The sequence below is a fragment of the Schistocerca piceifrons genome, chromosome 10 (genome assembly GCF_021461385.2).
Source record: "Schistocerca piceifrons isolate TAMUIC-IGC-003096 chromosome 10, iqSchPice1.1, whole genome shotgun sequence".
In the NCBI taxonomy this organism is placed as follows: domain Eukaryota; kingdom Metazoa; phylum Arthropoda; class Insecta; order Orthoptera; family Acrididae; genus Schistocerca; species Schistocerca piceifrons.
The window spans coordinates 21,369,328-21,393,880 of record NC_060147.1 but is presented as its reverse complement, the minus strand read 5'-3'; the positions used below and the strand labels follow the sequence as shown (position 1 = coordinate 21,393,880).

The window sequence follows — 24,553 nt, the reverse complement described above, 5'->3', positions numbered from 1 at the left end:
GAGGGTGCAAGGATGGAGGCATGGTTGTCAGAGGGAAGCTTCCCTCTGACAACCATGCCTCCATCCTTGCACCCTCCCTGTTTACCTTTCCCTGTTGCTTCATAACCTGGGTTGTGAGTAACTGAATCCACTTTCCCTTCTTCCCTTTTTTCCCCTCTCTCCTCCCTGATGAAGGAACAAAGTTCCGAAAGCTAGGAATGTAAATTTTCAGTTCTGTTTTATGTGTATCTATCGGCTGTACTGAGCTGAGGTAAGTACTGGCCAGCCCCTCTATCTCTTTGTTAGTATTTGTTTCACATCTTATATGAGATTTTCCATTAATCATTTTGAAAAAATTACATTCATTATTCCACAATCTAGGTTGGCTTTTTAACCAAGAAAGGGGTGCAGTATAGTACCAACCACAATTTTTCATCACATACCGAATGATAAAATACATTTGACAAACAGGAGTGTTAAATTTGAAAACTGAAAAGGTTCCTCTTTGATAACTATTGTCATTCCATAGCACAATTTCTGTTTACATTATATGTAAAACATTTTGCATAGGAATTACTTATTTACATCTGTATAAAAGAACTCCTTGCAAATGCTTGACCTGTTGCCATATTTATATATGAATGTAAAGTCACCCATTCCACATCATTACACTCAGTTCTACAAACGATTCATAGAATATGAAACAAAGTAATTCTTCATGAATAATTTTATAATTTGTTCATTGGATTTTCTTTCAGTCTGAGAGATTTTTGTTGATCTTCTCCATATACTCATCTCATTTACTTGTAATGTTTTTCTTTTCTCTCAGATTCTATGTTCACAGTCATAATTTAAAGTGCTCCAAATACAGTAGATGTCCTGCAGAACTTCTTTATTGTTTCTATGTTAGCTGTTTGTTCGATAATAAATTACTCTCATTTCTGAAGGCTTGTTTGGTCATTTCAGTTCTTCCTTTAATGTCCAACATATTTCTGTTGTTATCTGTTTCTGCTCTTCCCAAGTAACAAAATTCGTTTACTTGCATTAATATTAGTATCTCAAGATTTGCTCTTATTTATTTATACTATTATTTTAGTCTCGAATGTGTTCATTCCCATTTTTGGTTGTCCAAGGCATCAGACATAATGTTTAACATATACTACACTACTGGTCATTAAAATTGCTACACCAAGAAGAAGAAATGCAGATGATAAATGGGTATTCATTGGACAAATATACTATACTAGAACTGACATGTGATTACATTTTCAAACAATTTGGGTGCATAGATCCTGAGAAATCAGTACCCAGAACCACCACCTCTGGCCATAATAACAGCCTTGATACGCCTGGGCACTGAGTCAAACAGAGCTTGAATGGCGTGTACAGGTACAGCTGCCCATGCAGCTTCAACATGATACCACAGTTCATCAAGAGTAGTGACTGGCGTATTGTGAAAAGCCAGTTGCTCGGCCACCATTGACCAGATGTTTTCAGTTGGTGCGAGATCTGGAGAATGTGCTGGCCAGGGCAGCAGTCGAACATTTTCTGCATCCAGAAAGGCCCGTACAGGACCTGCAACATGGGGTTGTGCATTATCCTCCTGAAATGTAGGGTTTCGCAGGGATTGAATGAAGAGTAGAGCCACGGGTCGTAACACATCTGAAATGTAACATCCACTGTTCAAAGTGCTGTCAATGCGAACAAGAGGTGACAGGGACGTGTAACCAATGACACCCCATACCATCATGCCAGGTGATACTCCAGTATGGCGATGACGAATACACGCTTCCAATGTGCCTTCATCGCAATGTCGCCATACATGGATGCAACCATCGTGATGCTTTAAACAGAACCTGGATTCATCTGAAAAAATGACGTTTTGCCATTCGTGCACCCAACTTCGTTGTTGAGTACACCATCACAGGCACTCCTGTCTACGATGCAGCGTCAAGGGTAACTGCAGCCATGGTCTCAGAGCTGATAGTCCATGCTGCTGCAAACGCCGTCGAACTGTTCGTGCAGATGGTTGTTGTCTTGCAAACGTCTCCATTGCTGACTCAGGGATCGAGACGTGGCTGCACGATCCGTTACAGCCATGCGGATAAGATGCCTGTCATCTAGACTGCTAGTGATACGAGGCCGTTGGGATCCAGCACGCTGTTCCGTATTACCCTCCTGAACCCACCAATTCCATATCCTGCTAACAGTCATTGGATCTCGACCAACGCGAGCAGCAATGTCGCGACACGATAAACCGCAATTGCAATAGGCTACAATCAGACCTTTATCAAAGTCGAAAACGTGATGGTACACATTTCTCCTCCTTACACGAGGCATCACGACGATGTTTCACCAGGCAATGCCGGTCAACTGCTGTTTGTATGTGAGAAATTGGTTGGAAACTTTCCTCATGTCGGCACGTTGTAGGTGTCGCCACCTGCGCCAGCCTTGTGTAAATTCTCTGAAAAGCTAATCATTTGCATATCACAGCATCTTCTTCCTGTCAGTTAAATTTCGTGTCTGTGGCACGTCGTCTTCATGGTGTAGCAATTTTAATGGCCAGTAGTGTATTATATCGTCAGCAAATGAAATACAAAGTTTTTGTCTACCATTAATTCTCATTCCTTTGTTGCCATCTTGTGTGGTTTTTATTGCACTTTTTGTGAATAAATTAATTAAATATGGAGAGTGAGGACAGTTTTGTCAGACATCTCTTATTATTCTCCTGTCTATCTTAATCCCAATCATATCTATTTCTGTACTCTAATTTCTGTTTGGACTGAGAATCGTTCTTTTACCTCTACAGTGTATTCAGATTTTAATCTGTTCTCCAAACAGTGCATCAATGAATAAGACATATTTCTTACTCATTTCTTCTTTCTAAAATCATTTGCACTGCTACTATAGCTTCTTTGGTTGCGTTTCCTTTCCTAAGTCAGAGTTGGTCATGTTCTAAATGTTAGTCAGTCTAAGCTTTTAACAGACTGGGGTAGACCTTCTGAAGCATGGCAGAGTAATGTGAACAATACCTGGCTTCTCCTTTCTTTGTTACGGCTATAGTTTCACGTTTTTTAACCCTGTTGACAATGTGCTATCATCATAGCAGATACACAAATTTGTGCAGTTGTTCTTCCATCCTATCTCATTCCACTGAAGTCAGCATTTCTGCTGTCTTGAGGTATGCTTTTATCTTATGCCATATGGAACATCTTCCAGATGTTCTTTCTGTAAAGTTACTTTTACTACGAACAAGACCAGGCTGCGTACTCTGGACACAATCTGGTTTATTGGCCAGACTACAACTCGCATTCAGCTTATAACTCGGAAGACATCTTAGTCATTTCACAAGAACGTCTTGATTTCTGTTACCAGATTCTTCTCTTTTCTTTGGTGTACATTCTCAGATCTGCATTGACAAAAACCATGTAACTTCACCAGGGAGGACCTCCTTGGCACAACGCACGGCACCACAGTCTCTGAACGACTACTTGCGGTAATGTAAGCTCGTTGAAAGGGTGTCTATTACCACTGCAGGACACTCCAGGAGCACCTCAAACATAAAATTTCAACCCCAGCAAACCCAGACCATATCAATACCTTAACTGACAATAATACTGCCACTTAAACTTAGTCGAATGCCAATTATGAATGACTAGTCAGTTATACTACCGGTAACTGCTGAGGTTACATATGTTTCACAAAACCTCTGAAATATTAACCAACGTATCCTTACCCTTACACTAACTGTTTACATATTTGTTTTACATTTTCAAAAGCAATAGATACTTCTCCAGATATGACTGTGCTTTAGCCAGAAAATTATTTCAGAATCCATGCAAATTAGTAAAACAAAACAAACCATTATTGCACTTGGAATTTGTATTTTGTCAGGCCTGCCCTGTACCAAGGTTAAATCACTAGAATTTGGCATTTTGTTGTGGTTGAACCTCAGCTGTTTGCTGTTTTTCTTTGGTTGTTAGTGGTAAACATCCTTACCGTGTCAGATGAGGATTCAAACCTGGGACCTTCGCCCTCTATGGGCAAGTGTCACCCAATTGAGCTATCAGAGCATGACTCGTGACCAACCCCCTTAGTCTCCCTTCTAAGAAAGTTGTATTACATAGCTGCTTTGGGTGGTGAAATAATTCAACAGCTGCACTTGAAAATTTGTGACAAGACCGGGACTCGAACCCAGATTCTTGGCTTCTCACGAATGCTTTCCTTGACTGCCTTGGGCCATCCAGACACGCTTCTTGTCCAACTCAAATTCCCAAGTGCTGATCACTACTGATGGAACACCATTAGTTTTCCCATTACTCACAGCTTCACTGTAGTCCTGCAAGGGGACAAATGATGGTGTACGTCTACATTGAAATAGTCGTATGTCCGTTGAGGCGTATCTGTGCAATTATATGTGTGGTATATTTTCATTCAGACATGTCTGGAAGATCAGACACCATACATGTAATTGCATAGCTTTACTTCTGCCAGTGCCTCCCCCATACCTTCCAAACATTGCAAAAGTGGTGCTGCATTCGCCATGAGACAAGCACTCCTTCTCTGGCACACAGTTTTAAACTACCAGAAGGTTTTAGATTGGCACACTCTCCACTACTGAGTGAAAATTCATTCTTAAAAAATTCTGTAGTCTGTGGCTGACCCATTTTTCCACAATACTGTTTCTTCCAGGGGTACTATTCCCACAAGGTATTCAGGAGAACTTCCGTGAAGTTTGGAAGGTAGGAGATGAAGTACCCACAGAAGTACAGCTGTTAGAGCAGGCCTAGCATTTAGCTGTGAAAGGAAAAGGCTTCAGGTTTCGAATTACGGTCCAGCACTCAACTTCTTGTCTGCCAGGGAGTTTCAAATTCGTGTACATGCTGCTGCAGACGGAAAAGTCATTCTGGTATACACCTCGGGGCAACTGGGAAAAACCTGGGAATTTTTTCATCCAGGACAAACCCAGGAAAAATGTGGAAATTTTTCAGAATGCTGTGAATTTTTCATTGTTCTAGTTTTCAGTTAAATTTTCATAATTTCCCTGGCAGTAAGTGATACTCTGATTTTACTTTAGCCAGATACTGCAGAATAATACTGCAGCAATAAAACAAATGAGAGAATAGCACTAAAATAAAACTTTAGCTACAAAGAAAGTGTAACATTTGCAGGAACAAATTACAGTGTACACACAAGCATCTGCTGACAGTAAAATGTGCCAAAAGCTATGCAATGCTTCGTAACAACAAAAGTGCTTTCAATGGGTCTTTCTTGTGGCCTCGTTTCAGTGAGCATGATTTAACAACCATTTACATTTGTAACAGGTCACAGGAAAATACTGTGAATGATGGTCTGAGACGCATTACTTTCAAACTAAATTTCCTTTTACACAAGATGAATTATGTTATGCTTGAGAATGTGCCATGAATTTCTTACATTGTGAAGCGTTAGACCGTCTTCAAACTTAACACTGACAACTAGACACTCAGAAAAATTTTGGGCCCAAAAGATCAGTCATTTGCCGGCCGGTGTGGCCGTGCGGTTCTAAGCGCGTCAGTTTGGAACCGCGTGACCGCTACGGTCGCAGGTTCGAATCCTGCCTCGGGCATGGCTGTGTGTGATGTCCTTAGGTTAGTTAGGTTTAAGTAGTTCTAAGTTCTAGGGGACTGATGACCTCTGTAGTTAAGTCCCATAGTGCTCAGAGCCATTTTAGATCAGTCATTTATGCCATTACTTAAAATTTTACTATCATATATGGGCTAAGGAGGACCACATTTCAAGATTATATTGTAATCTGATAGATAAAAAAATCTACCCGCCAAGTGGGAACAGCAAAAAAGTTTTTGATGAGCAATGTTATAAGTGGAAGCTTAGCTTTTCCTGTAGCTACACTCATGCGTATTAATTGAAACCATTAACTTTTCGTATTTGTGTGTTTGAGCTACTTAACGGTGGTGCTGTTATTGGCTCACTACATCACACATCCTGTGTTCTGAATATCTGGTATCATTGGCTGGCAAGATCATGTGATGTGGGCTGTGACTGGATTACAAAAGTGCATCTCAATCTAAATTCTAGTTTTTGCAAGCTATCATGCATGCTGTATTTGGTGGAATTGTGTTAATACTTTTCAGAATTTGAAGATATGCAGTGTAAATGTTGCTGCGCACCCAAGATCTTTACAAACTGCACTCTTTTTTGCTGGGTTTCGTTTCCTATAGTGTGAGGAAGTTCTATGCAGGTGTGTAAAACCATCACTAGTCGAAGGACTCATAAATTTTACAGCTCTAAGGAAAAGCATATTGTCACTTAACACAGAAAAAGTGTGTCATCCGAGAGAAAGCTTATTTTTAACTGGGAAATCTGGGAAAATATATACTGTGTGATCAAAAGTATCTGGACACCCCCAAAAAAAAGTTTTTCATGTTAGGTTCATTTCGCTGCCACGTACTTTCAGGTACTCCATATCAGTGACCTCGGTAGTCATTAGACATCGTGAGAGAACAGAATGGAGCACTCACAAACTTTGAACGTAGTTAGGTTATTGGGTGTCACTTGCGTCATATGTCTGTATGCGAGATTTCCACACTACTAAACAGCCCTGGGTCCACTGTTTCCAATGTGATAGTGAAGAGGAAACGTGAGGTACACGTACATCACAAAAGTGAACAGGCCGACCTGGTCTGTTGACTGACAGAGACCGCCAACAGTTGAAGAGGGTCATAATGTGTAATAGTCAGACATCTATTCAGACCATCACACAGACATTCCAAACTGCATCAGGATCCACTTCAAGTACTATGACAGTTAGTGGGAGGTGAGAAAACTCGGATTTCATGGTCGAGCAGTTGCTCGTAAGCCACACATCACACTGATAAATGCCAAACGACACCTCACTCGGTGAAAGGAGCATAAACATTGGACAATTGAATGGCGGAAAAATGTGCAGGGTGATGAAACACAGTACACAATGTGGCAATCCGACGGCAGGGTGCGGGTATGGTGAATACCCAGTGAATGTCATTTGCCAACGTGTGTAGTGCCAACAGGCAGTGATGTTATGGAGGCAGTGATGTTATGATGTGGTCATGTTTTTCATAAAGGGGGCTTGCACCCCTTGTTGTTTTGCATGGCAGTATCACAGCACAGGCCTACGTCGATGTTTTAAGCACCTTCATGCTTCCCACTTGTGAAGAGTAATTCGGGGGATGGTGATTGCATCTTTCAACACAATCTAGCACCTATTCATAATGCTGGGCCTGTGGTGGAATGGTTACATGATAATAACATCCCTGTAATGGTCTGGCCTGCACAGAGTCCTGACCTGAATCCTATAGAACAACTTTGGGATGTTTTGTAACGCCAACTTCAAACCAGGCCTCACCGACTGACATCGATACCTATCTTTAGTGCAGCACTCGGTGAAGAATGTGCTGCCATTCTCCAAGAAACTTTCCAGCTCCTGATTGAACCTATGTCTGCGAGAGTGGAAGCTGTCATCAAGGCTAAGTGAAGGCCAACACCATATTGAATTCCAGCATTACCAATGGAGGGTGCCATGAACTTGTAAGACATCTCCACCCAGGTATGCGGATACTTTTGAGCACACAATGTAGGAATTTTTTTTCTTGTCTGCGTATACACCCTGCCTTAGTGTCTGTCTTTTCTGCTACTCAGCAGTATCATTAGTTTGTTTGTTTGCAGATACCAGACTACCTTGAGAAGGAGTGGATGGCCAAGCATGAAGTTCAGGCAAACCCACCAGAGTTTGCCGTGTGGACGTTCGATTCGTACGACAGTGTCCAGAAGGTGTCGATGGACCTCGGCATCCACACCGTGCACAAGAATGGGTCCCTCGTCATGTCCTTGTATTGTCCGTTTTGGATGCTCAACAAGACAGGCATGATGCTCTCCTACCGGGTGAGTGCAAGCCGCAGCTGTCTGGTGTAGTACATGAAAGTTGTTTACTTTTCAGTTTCTGCCACTTGCCGACCCAAATCCCAAATATTTCTCTCACTTTGTTTTACTACTCTCTGGTTTCCGTCACACTTCCAGCCATTCCACTTTTACTGTTATAGAGCTCCTCCCCATGTGGCTGAAGACATTGTGTATCTTACCTGCCCCCCCCCCCCCCCCCAAATAAATAAATAAATAAATAAATAAATAAATAAATAAATATGACATGAAATTATTTGGTGAGTTTGCAATCATTGTCACTATAATCTGTCCAAAATTTATTTAGAATTGCCAGCTATGATGGAAGTAGTAGGTGCAAAGCCTGTGCAAGAGGCCTGGACTACATTCCATCAATCCCACAAGAAAGTACCCAAAGTTGCCAAAGCTTCAACCCACCACTACAACACTTTCCGCTTGCTCTGTGCTTCCGTTTCAACCAGCTTGCAGTCCTGTATGATCATTGCATCCTGTGACTTTGTTTTCATTTCTGTCGATGTAGGAGTCATTATGTTGTTTGCTGTCACTCTTATTTGTCGTGTGGTACCGAACATAGTCAGTAGGAAGTTCGTTGAAAGTTATGAGTGGAAAAATTCAACACTATTTGTGTGTTATGTGCTTATTTTGAGACTGAAAATCTGAATGGTGGCCTGCTGTTCTCTGTTAACAAGCTGTTTTATAGAACTGATTAATACAAACTAAAACACTGTTGCGAATATTGTTGAGGAAATGTTCAAGAAAGAAAAGGAAGCTGGAGAAACATTAAAGATTAAAACACTGTTGGAAAAAAACATCGTATGGATAACCGGATTACCAATATAGGTTCGTTCGCAAAGGAGATGATTCATCATCTTGTTTATGATTATTTTCACAAAACGAACATCTGACACACTCAAAGTTATTGCCCGTACTTAAGGAACTGTGACTTTTTCAAGGTAGTCACACATCATTTTTCACTGTTTTACACTATGTTGGCTTTGTCTTCGAACATATCTGTGGCCATAGCTGTTGATGGAGAGGGACAACATAGCTTATTTTTAAGGCAGCATGAATATCAGTAAAGTGTTGTGGCTTGATGAAATGTGGTACTGTTTTGCTCACATTGGCTAGCAGAGTTGGACAGGCAACACAATTAAAGGAACAATGGCAGTGTCTTATGATGAAGGGAGCAGACTTATTTTTGTTCATGTACGCAGCTTAAAAGGTTTTCTCTCAGTCCTCTTTTTAAATCAAAGAATACAGGAGATTATGATGAAGAAAGAAACCATGTGCATTTATAAAGTGGTTTCATAGAATTACTAATACCAACTCTGAGAAAATTATCAATAGTTGCTCTAGATAATAATCCTTACCATTCAGTTGTTGTCGACAAGACACCTGACACGGTAAAATCGAAAGGAGGAAACAAGTGTTTGGCTTCAGTGTTGTAACATCAGTGTAAGTGAAAACATTAAAAAATGTGGAGCTTATGAAATTAATCTCTCTCCATAAGCCACAGTTATCCATATATGAAGTCAACAAACTGGCAAAAACATCATTATGCTACCACTGCCATTCCAACCCAGTGGTGTTAATATGGGCCCATATTATTTACAGTTCCAGGAATAATAATAATACTTTAAATCTTCTCTGCAGTTGAAGCAGTCACAAAACAAGCTATTAGGAATGTCACTCTGTAGCCTGGAAGAAAGCCATCAAACATACACAGTGCATCATGGAAAGAACGTGGTAGAATGAAGTTGTTGTTTTGGAAAATTCAGTAGAGGAGATGATTATTTCATTAAATAAGGGCAGTGACAGTGATACTTAATACAGATGTCGTAGCGGCGACATGCAGCACAGATGGACTGAGCTGAATGTTTGGAGTGTGCAGTTTGCAATTGTAAGTAGCTATATAATAAAAGCATATTGTTTTAAGTTTTGAAATTCTTCTGTATTCTGACATAATTGTGTGTCACTCCTAAATGAGAGTACAGCATGTTTGAGATTCTTTTTTCAGAACTTAGTAAAATTATGTGCTGCATTCTATATGGAAGCTTGCTCTGCTTGATACGCTTACGACCTTTGAATTTATATCAGCCGTACAAGTGTTGTGTCACAGCAGGACACATTGCAAGAATCCGTGGCAATTTTTTATCCTGATGTAGTTTTTAGCTATTCTACGTTGGTACATGCAATGAAACGGATGGGCAAACAAGGACATAACTTACAGTGACTTGATTGTGCCACCATTGCCTCAGTTACTGGTCTCATTATTTTTCGTAATTGTTGTCAGATGTATGGTCACAATTCTCATTATATATTCTCTGACTGATCATTGTAACCGATAATGTAACCCTTTTTTTCCAAGGAAAGTTGTGTGTACTGTGACTATGGCTTCACTATTGTAGTGTCAAATAAACATTTAATTTTTGAAATTTTAATAAGAAGGCATTATCAGCAACTAATTCCAAATGAAGTTCATCTCAATTATTCAGTCTCTGTCATACAAAATAAACATTACTTTTTACAATATAATCGGTGCAATACTGAAGCCCCATTTTTTTGTATAACTTTTGTTTTTTCTCCCAATACTGTTTGTCCTATTTAAGATATTTTTTACCACAATGATAAACTCACGTAATCTTCTTTGTTGTTGTTGTGCTAGAAATACTTACGGATCATAAAAATTAACAACAAATTAATTACAAACCTAGCGATCTGCTTTTCATAACAAAACTGTACGAGTGGTCAGTTAGTGCTTGACACACAACTGGACCATTGTCCACCATATTTAATTGAAATTATCCATTCTACGAAACTCCATCAGAGGTCCAGTCTGGATGTGTTCTTAAGATTTTGTTCATGGCATTTTCACAGGTAACTGGAGCATAGTTGGAGTAATGTATGGGCTTTATTTCATCAAAATTGGATCATGGAAAGAAAGACATGATAATTTAAAGTTTTAGGGCCTGCTCAGCATAGTAGTTCAGATGCTGACTTCACTGATGGCATAATACATCAAACAACCTCAGTGGCAGAAATTTATGTCAGCGACAGAATCAAATGCCACAGTCTTATCTATACAAATATGAACTAACATTGAAGCTAATTGTTTAATTGGGTAGGTAAAAAGTCGCCTCACCAAGCGGCAACAAAACACACACATAAAAGATTGTAGCGATTGGCAAGCTTTTGGAGCCAGTGGCTCCTTCTTCAGGCAGGAGGATTGAAAGGGAAGGAAGAAGGGTGAAGGAAAAGGACTGGAGAGCTCTAGGAAATGGGTAGATTTCGGGAAAGTCGCCCAGAACCACAGCTCAGGCAAGGCTTACCCTGCGGGATGAGAAGGAAAGACTGATTGTTGGGGACTGCATTGGATGAAATTTGAAAACCTGAGAGCTTAAAGGTAGAAGACAGGGTATTATGCAAGACAGAGATTACTACTAAAACATCATGCATGAGTTAACAAGAGTAAGAAGCTAAGTGCATTGTATGTAACAGAGGTGGGAGGGGGAGATGCAAAATAGATGGGAAAGACAATGAAAGATGTAGGAAATTAAAACAGAGTGAAGCAAAGAGTAGTTACAGGGAAGAACAGCTGAGACAGAAGAAATTAATGTAAATAAGGCCAGATGGGTGGCGAGAACCAAGGACATGCCCTAATGCTAGATCCCACTTGCAGAGTTATGAGAAACTGGTGTCTCACGGAAGAATCCAGATGGTGCATGTGGTGAGACAGGTGCCAATGTCACGAATGTCATGTTGTAGAACATGCTCTGCAAAAGGATATTTCCCATCTATTTTTCACCGCCCCCTCTCTTACGTATAATGCACGTAGCTTCTCACTCTTATTAACTTGTGCACAATGTTTTAGTAGTAATCTCTGTCTTGCACCTTTAAGCTGTCAGGTTTTCAAATCTTATCCGATGCAGTACCCAACAACCCTTCAAATCCCATAAAGTAAGGCTCCCATGGCCCGCGGTTCTGGGTGACTTCCCCAAAATCTACCCCTATTCCTAGACCTCTTCAGTCCTTTGCCTTCACCCTTCTTACTTCCCCTTCAACCCTTCTGCCTGAAGAAGGAGCCACTGGCTCTGAAAGCTTGCCAATCACAACAGTATTTTAAGTGCCTGTTCTGCCACCACTTGGTAGGTAGATTTTTTATCTATGCAATTAAATAATTTTATCAATAATTGATTGAATTTACTTGGATACAAACACATATATTTACTGGCTTTGCTTTGTGTACTAAAAAATGAAAAAAATTGCTTTGCTTCTTTTGGTCTGTTTCATTTCTGTTGACTTCTCATATAGGAAAACAAAATTATTGAGTAACTGACCTCATAAGGGTCCCATTTTTACCGCTTGATATATGCAGCCATATAAAATGGTGATATGCAAAGACAGTTGTTTAATTGTAGTGGCAAAGCTGTTGTAACCGTAACCGTTCCGGTTGCGGGGTTTCTGAGAATGAAAGCGTGTTTGGACCAAACGGGAGTGGCCCTCGAACAAACCAAACGAACGGGGAAGGACAGACATGAACAATGATGGACAATGGAGCAAGACCTAACGAACAACACTACAGAAATAGGGTCACAAGCGAAACCTCACAAATCCACAATGTTTACTCGTACATGGAAACCAAGTAAACACGCTGTCTGGAGGCGAGATGTCGATAGTATAATGTGAATGTCAGACTGCCTGCTGAGGGAGAGGCAGGTGCTTAAATACCTGATACAGTATGTTGCTATTAGCCGCTGGGACCACACGCTCCACCGTGGCGCTCTCACATTATACGCAGGCCAGGAGCGCGCATGCAGCCGTGGCTTACGATGCGATGGCTGGAGAGACCTCTAGTGGTAATTGAGGTCCGTGCCATCTGGCGTGGACTCGAAACCCGAAGCTCGATACCAGATCCCTCCCCCCTGAAACTTGCACGGTGCTGAGGCAGTCTGCAGATGAGAGAAGACCCAGGCTCATCAACCGCCGCCGGTTGCGAGGAAGGGATGTCCGAGGTGTCCGTGACGGCCGACCCAGAGGCCAGAGCTGCAGAGGGAGCGGCCGATCCACCTAGGGGCGCGGTGGGCCGGCGGCAGGCCCGCGGGGAGGCGACAGCCGGGGGCAGTGGTGGCGACTTGAGGACCACATCTGTAACCGAAGGAGGAGACAGTGGCAGAGAAGTCCTGTGGGGGCATGTGGGCGGAGCTGGTTACGATGGCGGCGCTCTAACTCTTTTGCTGTCTGCACTGACCGTGGCAGGTGTCCAACCCGCCTTGCTCGCATACGTGCGATCCCACGTGGCCGCTCTCGGGGTGTAATGCTGAATGGGCCAGAAGTGGGGACGAGAGGGGGACGGCATCAACAAATGGAGCACGGTTGCTGCTGTCACCCGTGCAGGAGCACCACCAGACTGCGGTCGTCAAATGGCACGGTGCGATAGGTGCTCAAAAACAGGATGAGGGCTGACGTGGTTGGAGAGGTGTCGAACACCTTCGTCAACTGTTGTTTAAATGTGCAGACAAGTTTCTCCGCCATGCCATTTGAGGAAGGGTGGAAAGGTGGGGCTACGGATGTGTTTGATCCCGTTGGCGTGACAGAAGTCGTGGAAGGAGGATGCTGTGAATTGGGGGCCATTATCAGAGACCAATGTGTGAGACAGGCCCTCTATGGCGAGAACCTGTGTGAGGGCCGTGAGGGGGGGGCTTGCCTGGTAGTGTGCACACACAGTGCACCCGCGGACCAGGCGGTCAATGTCGCCATCGATGCTATGCCAGTACACGTGCTGGCGAGCCAAAACTCTCATACGGGACATACCCCAGAGCCCGCGGTGTAACAAACTGAGCACTTGATGCCGCAAATCCGGAGGGATGACCACCCGATGGCCATCAGACTCCGTGGCCGAGAGGAGGGCATCGTCGACCGTGGAGAGCCTGTGGGATAGGTGGCACCAGGGGCTGCAATCAGTTTGCATCCGATGAGTAATATAGGAGGGCCACCTGTGGACCGTGTAGCAGAGAACCTGCCGCAAGATAGGATCGTGGTGGGTAGCCGCAGCAATGTGAGCAGCCATAAGAGGCAGACTGTCCAGTGTATCGCGGCGGGGAGAATCGACGTGAAAGCAGAGGACCTCCTTTTGGTCAAACGCAGGATCAGGGCGTGCTGGGAGATGTGACAAAGCTTACGCGTTAGCACGGTGGGCTTATATCGGATGGTATAAGCGTAATTCTGTAAAAATAATGCCCAGCGCTGGAGACGTTGAGCCGTCCACTCTGGAAGGTGAGAGTGGGGTCTGAAAAGCGTAACTAAGAGTTTATGGTCTGTCAGGAGTAGTTGAACTTTGCGCCAAAGCGATAGGTGTGAAATTTTTGGACTGCAAACGTGATCGCCAGGGCCTCCTTTTCAATCTGCTGGTAGTTCTGTTGTGCTGGGGTCAACATCTTAAACGAATAAGCGATGGGTTGTTTGGAGCCATCAGCATTCTGATGCGCGAGGACGGCCCCGATGCTGTATCCTGATGCATCAGCCGCCACAACCGAGGGGCGGTCCAGAGAGAAGAGAGTGAGGCAAGAGGCGGACATGAGCATCGTCCTTGAACGAAGAAAAGCCTGGTCACTGGCAGGAGTCCAATCAAAAGCCACCACTTTGTGATGCAACTGATTAACTGATTGAGGTGTTGAGCAACGGAGGCAGCCTGGGGTAAGAACTTTAAGTAATAAGTAACCTTGCCTAAAAAGCCCTGGAGTTCAGATAAGTCCTTGGGACGAGGAAGGGCTCAGTGGCCACGACATTACAACCCGAAGGACGAATGCCATCTTTGCTAAGCCAGTGGCCTAAGTATTCCACTTCCGGTTGAAAAAAAAAAAAAAAAAAAAAAAAACACTTATCCAGCTGACAGCATAAACTTGCAGATTGCAGAGCATGAAATAAGGCGCTGAGGTTTTGCTAATCTTGCTGGTGGGAATGCGCTGTGACCAAGTTGTCATCCAGATAATTCACACAGGCAGGGATAGGCTGCGTGAGCTGCTCAAGGAATCGCTGGAAAATGGCCGGTGCCGAAGAGACACCAAATGGAAAGCGCTTGTACTTGTACAATCCGAAAGGCATATTGATAACCAAGATGTTCTGGGAATCGGCATCCGAGGGTAACTGGCGGTATGCCTCAGCCAGGTTGATCTTGGAAAAGTACTCTCCCCCGGCAAGCTTGGTGAGAAGATCTTCCTGTCGTGGAATGGGGTAAGTGTGGACTAGCGACTGAGTATTGACAGTAGCACCGAAGTCCCCACACAGGTAAAGGGACCGATTGGGTTTCCGTATGACCACCAATGGTGTCGCCCAGGTGCTGTATGTCACAGGCCTCAGAATGCCAGCGGCCTGTAGCCGATCAAGTTCCTGCTTGACTGCCAGCCTTAAGGCCACTGGAAGGGCTCAGGCATGGAAAGCGAGGCTGCGTATCCGGCCAAAGTGTGATGTGCACCTGAAAATCGGAAGCACATCTGGGATCTGTTGCAAACAATGATGCAAAAAATGGAGCACAGATCTTCCAAGTTCTGAAAAGGAACAGCCATGGAAGCGACCTTAACTTCATCAGAAATTGAAAAGCCAAACAGCTGAAATGCATCCAGGCCAAAAATATTCGAAGCCGACGGATGGTCGACAACGAATAGCGTAAGGAGCCAGGGAACACGTTTGTACATTGCCTGGACGACGAACTGCCCACGACGGGGAATGGAACCATCTCCGTAGGCGACCAAATGCTGAGAGGGAGGTGACAACTCTTGAGGGCCCAGGCGGGGATATGTCGCCATATTAATCAGTGTTGACCTGAAAACTGACATCCTCAGTGAAAAGGTGGAGTGGGACTACCGATTACAGAGCATAGAAAGTATCACGAGGCCCAGTAGGGGTAGGAGTGGAGTGAGCTGAGCAACTATGACGAACTGATCACATGTGGCCCTCCTTGTTACACGGCGTGTACATTTTCCAGTGGTAGGGACAATCGGCTCAAGAACGGGAAGTGGGCTGCGTGATCGGCGACAAGGGGTGACAGGAGATGCAATGCCATAGAGATGTCAGACAAAGAGGAGTCTAGATGGCGCTCGCCTCTGTCGGCCGGGCCACGTCGACGTCGTGAGGGTGGAACCCGCCGAGACATGGCGGTCGCCACCACGTGTGGCCACATCATAAGATGCTCATTAGCCACCTGAGCAATTTCAAAGGAGTGTGCACTGCAGAGAATCTCTTTCGAGGAGGGTTTATTGAGTTGCAGTGCCGCAGTGTGGACCTCAGGATTGGGAGCCAGCTGAACCACCACATCCCGGATCAGGGAGTATGCAAACGAAGCCTTTCACTGCTGATTGGTGCATGTAAAATCGCATTGACAGCTGAGACTCTGCAAGGGAATGATATGATTGACCAGGCTGTTTATGATACTGGTGGAGCTCCAGCCGAGAGGCGACCACATGGTAGCGTTGGGAATAATAGTTTGTCAGTAAAAGGCAGATCTCCTGGAAAGAGTGTGCCACAGGATCAGACAATGGTGCCAACTTGCGGAGAAGAAAGAACGTGTCTGGGGAGGTGGGAGACAAAAACAACCACCACTGCAAGGAGTCATCCGTGACTTGATAAGCTGTGAAACGTTGTTTCAGCTGATGTAAGTATGTTTCCCAGTCTTTTTTAGTGTCGTTAAATGGGGGGGAATGACGGCGGATGTGGGAAAACATCGGTCACCTGAGGACTCAGAAGCTGTTGTGTCCCCGGCATCGACTTTGTCCATTAGCAACTGCAGTGACTGTTGTAAGATGTCTAACTGGAGCTGCTACTGCTGCATGAGCTGCTGCTGTTGCTCCAGAAGACAGACCAACTTCGCTTCCATGCTAACAACTACCACCGTTTACCTCATCGCCAAAATGTTGTAGCCAGGGCCGGATTAGACGCGGGATTGCCGAGAACGAAAGCGCAGCAGGACCAAATGGGAGCAGCCTGCGAAAAAACAAAACGAATGGGGAAGGATGGACACAAATGATGACGGACGACCGAGCAAGACCTAATGAACAACAACACACAAATAGCAACGGGGTCGTAAGCGAAACCTCAAGAGTCCACAACGTTCACTCGTACATGGAAACCAAGTAAACACGCTGTCTGTAGGTGTGATGTCGATAGACTAAAATGAATATCAGACTGCCTGTTGAGTGAGAGGCAGGTGCTTAAACACCTGATAGAGTACGTTGCTATTGGCTGGTGGGACCACGTGCTCCACCTTGGCGCCCTCACATTATACGCAGGCCAGGAGTGCATTCGCAGCTGCGGCTTAAGATGCGACAGCTGGAGCGACCTCTAGTGGTAATCGAGGTCCGTGTCATCTGGCGCGGATTTGAAATCCGTGGCACTTGCTAACAGAAAAGCACTGGTGTATAGCTAACAAAATTAATAAATTTCCAACTGAGGAGTCAGTTATGTCTACTAAGTGTTTTGAGCTGGGAACCTGGGTGTCTTTAAGCTTTGCCAAACTCTCTTCTCCCAGCCTTTACTATTTCTCTGCTTAAAAAGGATGTTCAGTACCTTTGAAAACTGGTAGTTTTACACCTTTAAATATGTTTCCTTCTGCTACCGCTGCTACCTCATTGTAGAACTTCTCTATCTGTATTACGAACAGTCTCAGTTCAGTGATCATTTCCGTGTCCAGTTAAATGTTTGTATACTATTTGTTCTGTTGTGTTGAGTAAGTTATTTTGATTAATGTGTTGCGTATTGTTCTAGTTTTCATTTTTTTGTCACTGTGGTGCCTTAAAAATTATCGCTATGCTGTGTGCAGTTTTTTTCTGTGCCAGAGTACACGAGTTGACATTGCCTGTTTGTGCTGTCCACAGAAGTCACGTAAAACAGAGAAAAACGAGTCATCCGGCAGCCCTCTCAAGGTACCGCGCTATTCTTGTCTCAAGTATCTAGTTTCACCACACTCTGTGTTCCATTAGATGCCCTGTGCTCGAACTGCTAGTCGTATGTATTTTTTCGCATGCACTCGTTGTGTTAATTGTACAGATCCTGAACTTGCTTTGCATGAGAAAGCTCAGATATATTCGCTGTGGAAGCTGTCAATTTGGTGTGACTAGTACTTACTATAACATCACAGTGTGGTCAGTACTAACAAACATGTGGTGTTAATCAAAAAGATGGTGCTGAACCCTGTTGACATGGAATGACCATTTTGACAAAAGAATCGTGGGAGTGAAAGTGGCCCAAATGTATTGTTAGAGTTGCAGAATAGCAGTAGCTGATCTGTCTCGTATAGTAAACATCCACATACTGAGGAATTATGAATACACATAAGCAAAGTGTTCCCACAAGTTTCACTTGTAATAGATACTGAAGCAGATAAGAAATAGGACTTTCTGGAACTGATTGTACAATAAAAAAGCTCATAAATTCACAATGTACAGAAAACGTCTGAACATGAGAACTGACATTTAAACTAGTGTATGTGATGCACAACCGAAGTGTCCTGCATATTAAAGAGAACATCAATCAGTAAACGCATATAGATAGGAATTAATCGAAGTTAGATTTGACTGTTACAGTTCGTGTGCTACATGGCAGCCATTATATGGGCAGGGGTGGGCAAAACAGCTGACTTGCCTGCTGTCGAGCAGCCGCGTTGTAACCTACACGATCCTACTGCACCGGCAGAGAAGCTCAGGAGAAGCTGGTTTCATCTGAATCCCACTGGGAAATAATGTCAGAATGATGTGTGTATTCCCAGCACATTTGACAACTACTGTTCAGTTTAGCAGTCGCATCAAGTTTTACAGAGGTAAGGTACCTGAGTGAACCCTCACAAATTGCAACGTATTCTGAAAAACATGGCTAAATATAGTTTTTGTTATGAGGAGGTATTGAATAGAATTGGGGAGAAGAGGAGTTTGTGGCACAACTTGACAAGAAGAAGGGACTGGCTGGTAGGACATGTTCTGAGGCATCAAGGGATCACAAATTTAGCATTGGAGGGCAGCGTGGTGGGTAAAAATCGTAGAGGGAGACCAAGAGATGAATACACTAAGCAGATGCAGAAGGATGTAGGCTGCAGTAGGTACTGGGAGATGAAGCAGCTTGCACAGGATATAGTAGCATGGAGAGTTGCATCAAACCAGTCTCTGGACTGAAGACAAACGACTCTGAGTGAAATAACTGCAGAGATCAATGTGGGAGGTATGACAAATGTATCAGTTAGGACAGTGCATTCAGATTTGGCGTTAATGGGCTATGACCACAGACAACTGATGCGAGTGCCTTTGCACACAACACAACGTCACCAGCAGTGCTTCTCCTGGGCTCGTATACATTTCAGTTGTACCTTAGAGGACTGGAAAACCAGGTGAGTCCCAATTACAGCTGGTAAGAGCTGATAGTAGGGTTTTGAGTGTGGCGCAGACCCCACGAAGCCGTGGACCCATCTTGTCAAGGAAACTCTGTGCAAGCTGGTGGTGGCTCCATAATGGTGTGTGCTGTGTTTACATGGAAATGGATTGGCTCTGCTGGATGTTCGGCTAGCTGGAGACCATTTGCAACCATTCATGGACTTAATGTTCCCAAACAATGATGGATGACAATGTACCATGTCTCTGGGCCACAGTTGTTTGTGATTCATTTGAAGAACAATCTCAGCAAGTTGAGTGAACGGTTTGGCCACACAGATTGCCTGACATGAACTCCATCGAACATTTATGGTTCGTAATAGATCTTGCACCAGCAATACTTTCACAATTATGGACTGCTATAGAGGCAGCACAGCTCAATATTTCTGAAGACGACTTGCACAACTCGTTGAGACTGTGCCACATCGAGTTGCTTACCTTGCTGGCACAAAATGCACAGTGTAGCAAATGAGCATACTTGGAATATATTACTTAACAGAGCAGAGTACAAAATATTTGTGGCACAGACTAGTTTAAACGAACAAAGGTCAGCATACAGACAATACACCTATTCATAATGTCATCACATGTGATGTTTATCAGTTAATTTGCTAAGTATTCAGAAAGTAATACTGCATTGTGGTAAAATGACTGAGTTACAAAAATTGTTGAAAGTGGCTTCCATTAGGCAATTCACATAATTGAATATGGTGCTGCATATGTTTGGTCTGCCTCCGTAGCTGAGTGGTCGACATGACAGACCGTCGTGTGGGGGACTCGGATTTGTTTCCGAGTACTGGTAGGGATTTAAACTCAGTGAGAGGACTAGAGTGGAGTGCAATGCCAGTCGAGGAGCTATCCTATTGAGAAGTGGTAACTTCACGGTTGGAACTTCGGCAGTGACTGAGAGTGCGGTGTGTTGACACCCGACTCCTCCGTACCACATCTGACGGTGACTGAGGGTGACACAAAGGATGGACATCTCTCGTGTGGTTCTCAGTGCCCGACTGCAGAGTTCCCTTTCCTTTTGTATCACATATTCTTGGACGCACACGGATTTTTTGTTTTGTTTTGTTTAGACGTAGCAGCAATGCATTTTTCAGTTATTTCCTGGAATTCAGAAATAGTGTGAGATTGAGATATGTAAACAGCTGACGACCCATTCGATATGACTTCTCTGCGAGAATCCCGATTAAGGAATGTCACAGTGTTAGCGGTAGTATGAGCTATAGCAGTTTACTACCGATAACATCACTACTGTAGCTGGTCTTCATAAAACCGTTTACAAATTGTTGCACCATCTGTACATAACATTGTGCACTGCAGTGTGAAATACTGTGATGTTACATATCAATCCCTCACTTTTAATGTGTGTGGAGGGGACTTGGGTGGTTTCCCTGTAGCTCAGATGCACAAATTGTGTTTACGTGTTCATTGAGATGGAACTGTGACTTGTCAATGCAAACTGCCCTTGCACTTCTTCCTCATGTGGAATTACAAATGGTGTGAATCACTAACAGAAAGCTGCAAACATTCCACTGGCTTCAGACAAGAAGTGACTATCAATTCTACAGATGCATTGTCAAAACAGTAGCTCAGTACCGTGTGGGCAGTATGGTGAACTTTTATAATATATCATTACCAGTTGACATAACCATTTGCAAAACTCATTATTGGTCATAGAAACGAGCTCATCTCGTCTTAAAGAACAGAGGTATTGCAAAAATGGGTACTGAATTGTTAAAATTATTCAGGGAAGAGATTGAATTCTTATGATTTGAAAGAAATTGCCGATAGTCACTCTTTAGTTGATAGCAGTGTTTTAGAGACATTTTTAACTAAAAAAAAGTAGCATGTGGGCTGTAGGTGGGCTAACATCTTTGGTTCTGTTGATAAATTTCTGCTGTAGCAGGTGCAGTGTGAGGGATTAATGTTTCTTTTCATGATTAATTTTATGTCTGCTTTCTATGTTTTCACTAATCTGTATATGATCAATGTACAGCAGTTTCCTAAAATATATGTAGCCTGTAAATCACAGTCCAGCATCATTGGAATAAGGGTGATGAATGAAATTAACAGTCTGCATTACATTATAGTTGAATTTGGTAGTCAACTTAACACAACTTATTTTTCTTACCCGCTTACTCTTATTTCTTTCTCTCTTTTTCGTTCTAATTTGTGTTTGTGGTAAGTTTCTTAACTGTTACCAGGTTCACTGAAAACATAACAGAAGGTGTGTAAAATTTATACTGCTACCTATTAAAAATTCAACGGCAAGTAGTATAGAAAATGTTAGTTATTGTGTTTTTGTGCTAGGTGCCACAGCGCACGGGTTATTATGGGAAATGAAATACTGTATTTTATAGACTATAAGACACACCGTAATTTTTAAACAGTTTGTTTCTTAAAAATAACATTTTTATGATTTTTGTTGTTAGTTTGCAAAGCCAGACTAAGAGAAAAAATTCTTAGTTTATAAAAATGAACTGACACTTAAAAGCCATGAAAATTGTCATCTGAATCTTCTTCTTTTCCTTCTTCTAGTTCATCATCATCGTCCTCTTTGTATATATGACGGGCTTCACTGCCATCGAGTGAGTTACTTAAGCCATACTTCTTGAAAGATTTAACAATAATCTCTGCTCTCACTCTAGACCACAACTGCCACTGACACACTTGTTTGACTGTAGGCCATTTTAAATCTCCCTTCAGCATGAACTGATGTTGGGTTTCATCCATCATTCATGTGTTCCATTCCTCTCTCATATACACTTTAAATGATTTATTTATCAAGAGGTTGTATTTGTGAAGTAAGTCCTCTTGGAATAATAATAGGCACTGTATTTCCCTGTCTCAATTTCTCTTTCACTCCTAAACTGATCTACCACAAGAAGAGAACTTTTCTTCAATAAAGCATCTTTTCTTGTCTCCCATAATTTCATTCTAGCCTCGTCCATCCAACCTTTGTTATGCACATGTGAACACCACCACCTGGTGGTATTTCAGTTTTGGCATTGTTTTACGCTCGGAAATGACCATTCGATAAAGTTTAGTAATGTCACCACAACAAGAAAGGACAACAGTGTAGCGCAATTTGTCACGTTCACTTGCGTTTGTAGTTACAGTTTTAGTGCCTTTCGTGGCAACAGTTCTGTTACACGGCGCATCAAATGTGAGACTGCTTTCGTCCATATTAGCTGTTTGGTTTATTTTCACACTGGTTTTCTTTGAATGTTGAATAATAAAGTGATGGCAAGATAGTATTTTATCTTCATACCCTTGCGGCATTTTCAGAAATAGATTTTGGTTTGCATGCTACTGCATGACACTTCATAAACCTGTAGCACCAACTAACTCCATCCCTAAAATCTGTTGAGTTCCACTGTAACATTAGCTTAACAGGGTGTATTTGAATCATTTTTTATTAATTCCAGTGCCATTTTGACAGTGTTCTTGAATGTATGTCATCTTCTAGTTGTTGCCATTTTGCTTTCAATCCTCTATTTGCACTTTTAGTTTTGTGTTAGCAGAAGAGCCAACACCGTGTTACGAGTGGAGGCCGAAATGGACGCGTTTTAGCTCAAGCAGGCTGGCGTGAGGAGAGAAGAACTATACTGACGTGAGGTCTGGAACGTGACGAGGAATGAGAATTCAGAAAGCGGACGTAATTAGTTTGATACTTAACTTTAATCCATTAATGATGAATGTCACCATTGATGGTACATGAGTCACAATATTATCTGTTCAGAAGACATTCTTGAAGATACTACTTATAATAACTGAATATGGCACCTTGCTGGGTTGTAGCAAATGACGTAGCTGAAGGCTATGCTAAACTGTCGTCTCGGCAAATGAGAGCGTATTTTGTCAGTGAAACATCGTTAGCAAAGTCGGATGTACAACTGGGGCGAGTGCTAGGAAGTCTCTCTAGACCTGCCGTGTGGCGGCGCTCAGTCTGCAATCACTGATGGTGGCGACACGCGGGTCCGACGTATACTAACGGACCGCGGCCGATTTAAAGGCTACCACCTAGCAAGTGTGGTGTCTGGCGGTGACAACACATTTAGTCTTCCTGTTTTTTTTTTTTTTTTTTTTTTTTTTTTTTTTAGCCCGCCAGTCGCGAATGGTTTTTTTCTGTTGGCGGAGGGCCGAAATGCCACTCAGCTGCTCTGCTTCCATGTTCCTCTGCAGATGCTATTACTTTCAGTTTATAGTCCACATTGTAATAATACCTTTTTTCCGTTATGAAACTAGCTGCTAACAAAACTATTGTACTGTTACTGATAACACAAATCACTTGCAATTAAAGTTCCCTGGCACTGTAGACAGCAATGATGAATCATAAGCTGGACAGTGTTCTGGGTTTATGATGGTGGGGTGGTAGGGAGACAGGTTTTATCAAGCTGTTGGATACTTGCAACTCCTGTTCGTTGTGTTGGTACACTGCTGCTGCCAGTTGAATCCAATGTTTCCATGTAGAGAGAGGTTTCCTGTGGCATTGAATATAGGACCATTTTTAAGACTGTCAGGAATTTTAAATCAAACACTGGACATTTTTATGTTAATCTTGAGTACAATATGCCCGTGAGTGTTCAAGGCAGTTTTTCAAAGAAAAATGTGTGACTCATAGTCTGTAAAATATGGTAGCAGATTCAACCATCAAGGAGCATGTCAAGATAGCGAGATGTTTCAGTGTGCCCCTTTGTACTGTCCCTTCCCTGTTGAGGTACAGATTCATATGTAGATAGGATGAAGAGTGGGTGGAAGTGATAGACAGTAAGCTGGACCTGGTAAATTCTACTTCTCACCCCTGGTGTATTATGTACCAGCCACACAGATGGGATGAGGTCCTTCTCACACATCTCTGCCTAGGACACAGCCCTATGACATAACTTCTTGCTCCGGCGAGAGAAGCCTCCAATGTCTGGTCCTTGTGGAGTATGAATCACAGCACACATCATTTTAATAGACTGATACTGTGTTTTAGATTCAGACAAGAGGTCAGCAGCAACTTACTGCTGTATTTGCCCTCTCTTTTATCTGACAATCAAATGAATATGGTGCTCATTTAGGGTTTTTAATTGCCAGCTTTAGAACATCTGACCGTTTTTACATTTTCTTAATTGTGTGGATGACCAGAATCCAGTACCAGCTGCAGCATATAGGCAGCAAAAATTCGATTTCCAATATTCCACATAATTATTGAGCGAATTAAAAAATTAAAAATGGTG

General features: G+C 42.9%; 1 protein-coding gene across 1 annotated transcript in view; it reads left to right on the top strand.

Moving 5' to 3' along the window:
- LOC124719041 (vacuolar protein sorting-associated protein 13) overlaps positions 1–24,553 on the top strand; it is a 447,369-nt gene that overhangs the window by 284,533 nt on the left and 138,283 nt on the right. The window contains exons 42-43 of the mRNA XM_047244711.1: positions 7,684–7,899; positions 17,781–17,828. Of these exons, the coding sequence (XP_047100667.1) occupies positions 7,684–7,899; positions 17,781–17,828 (264 nt within the window). The remainder of the gene's footprint in view (positions 1–7,683; positions 7,900–17,780; positions 17,829–24,553) is intronic.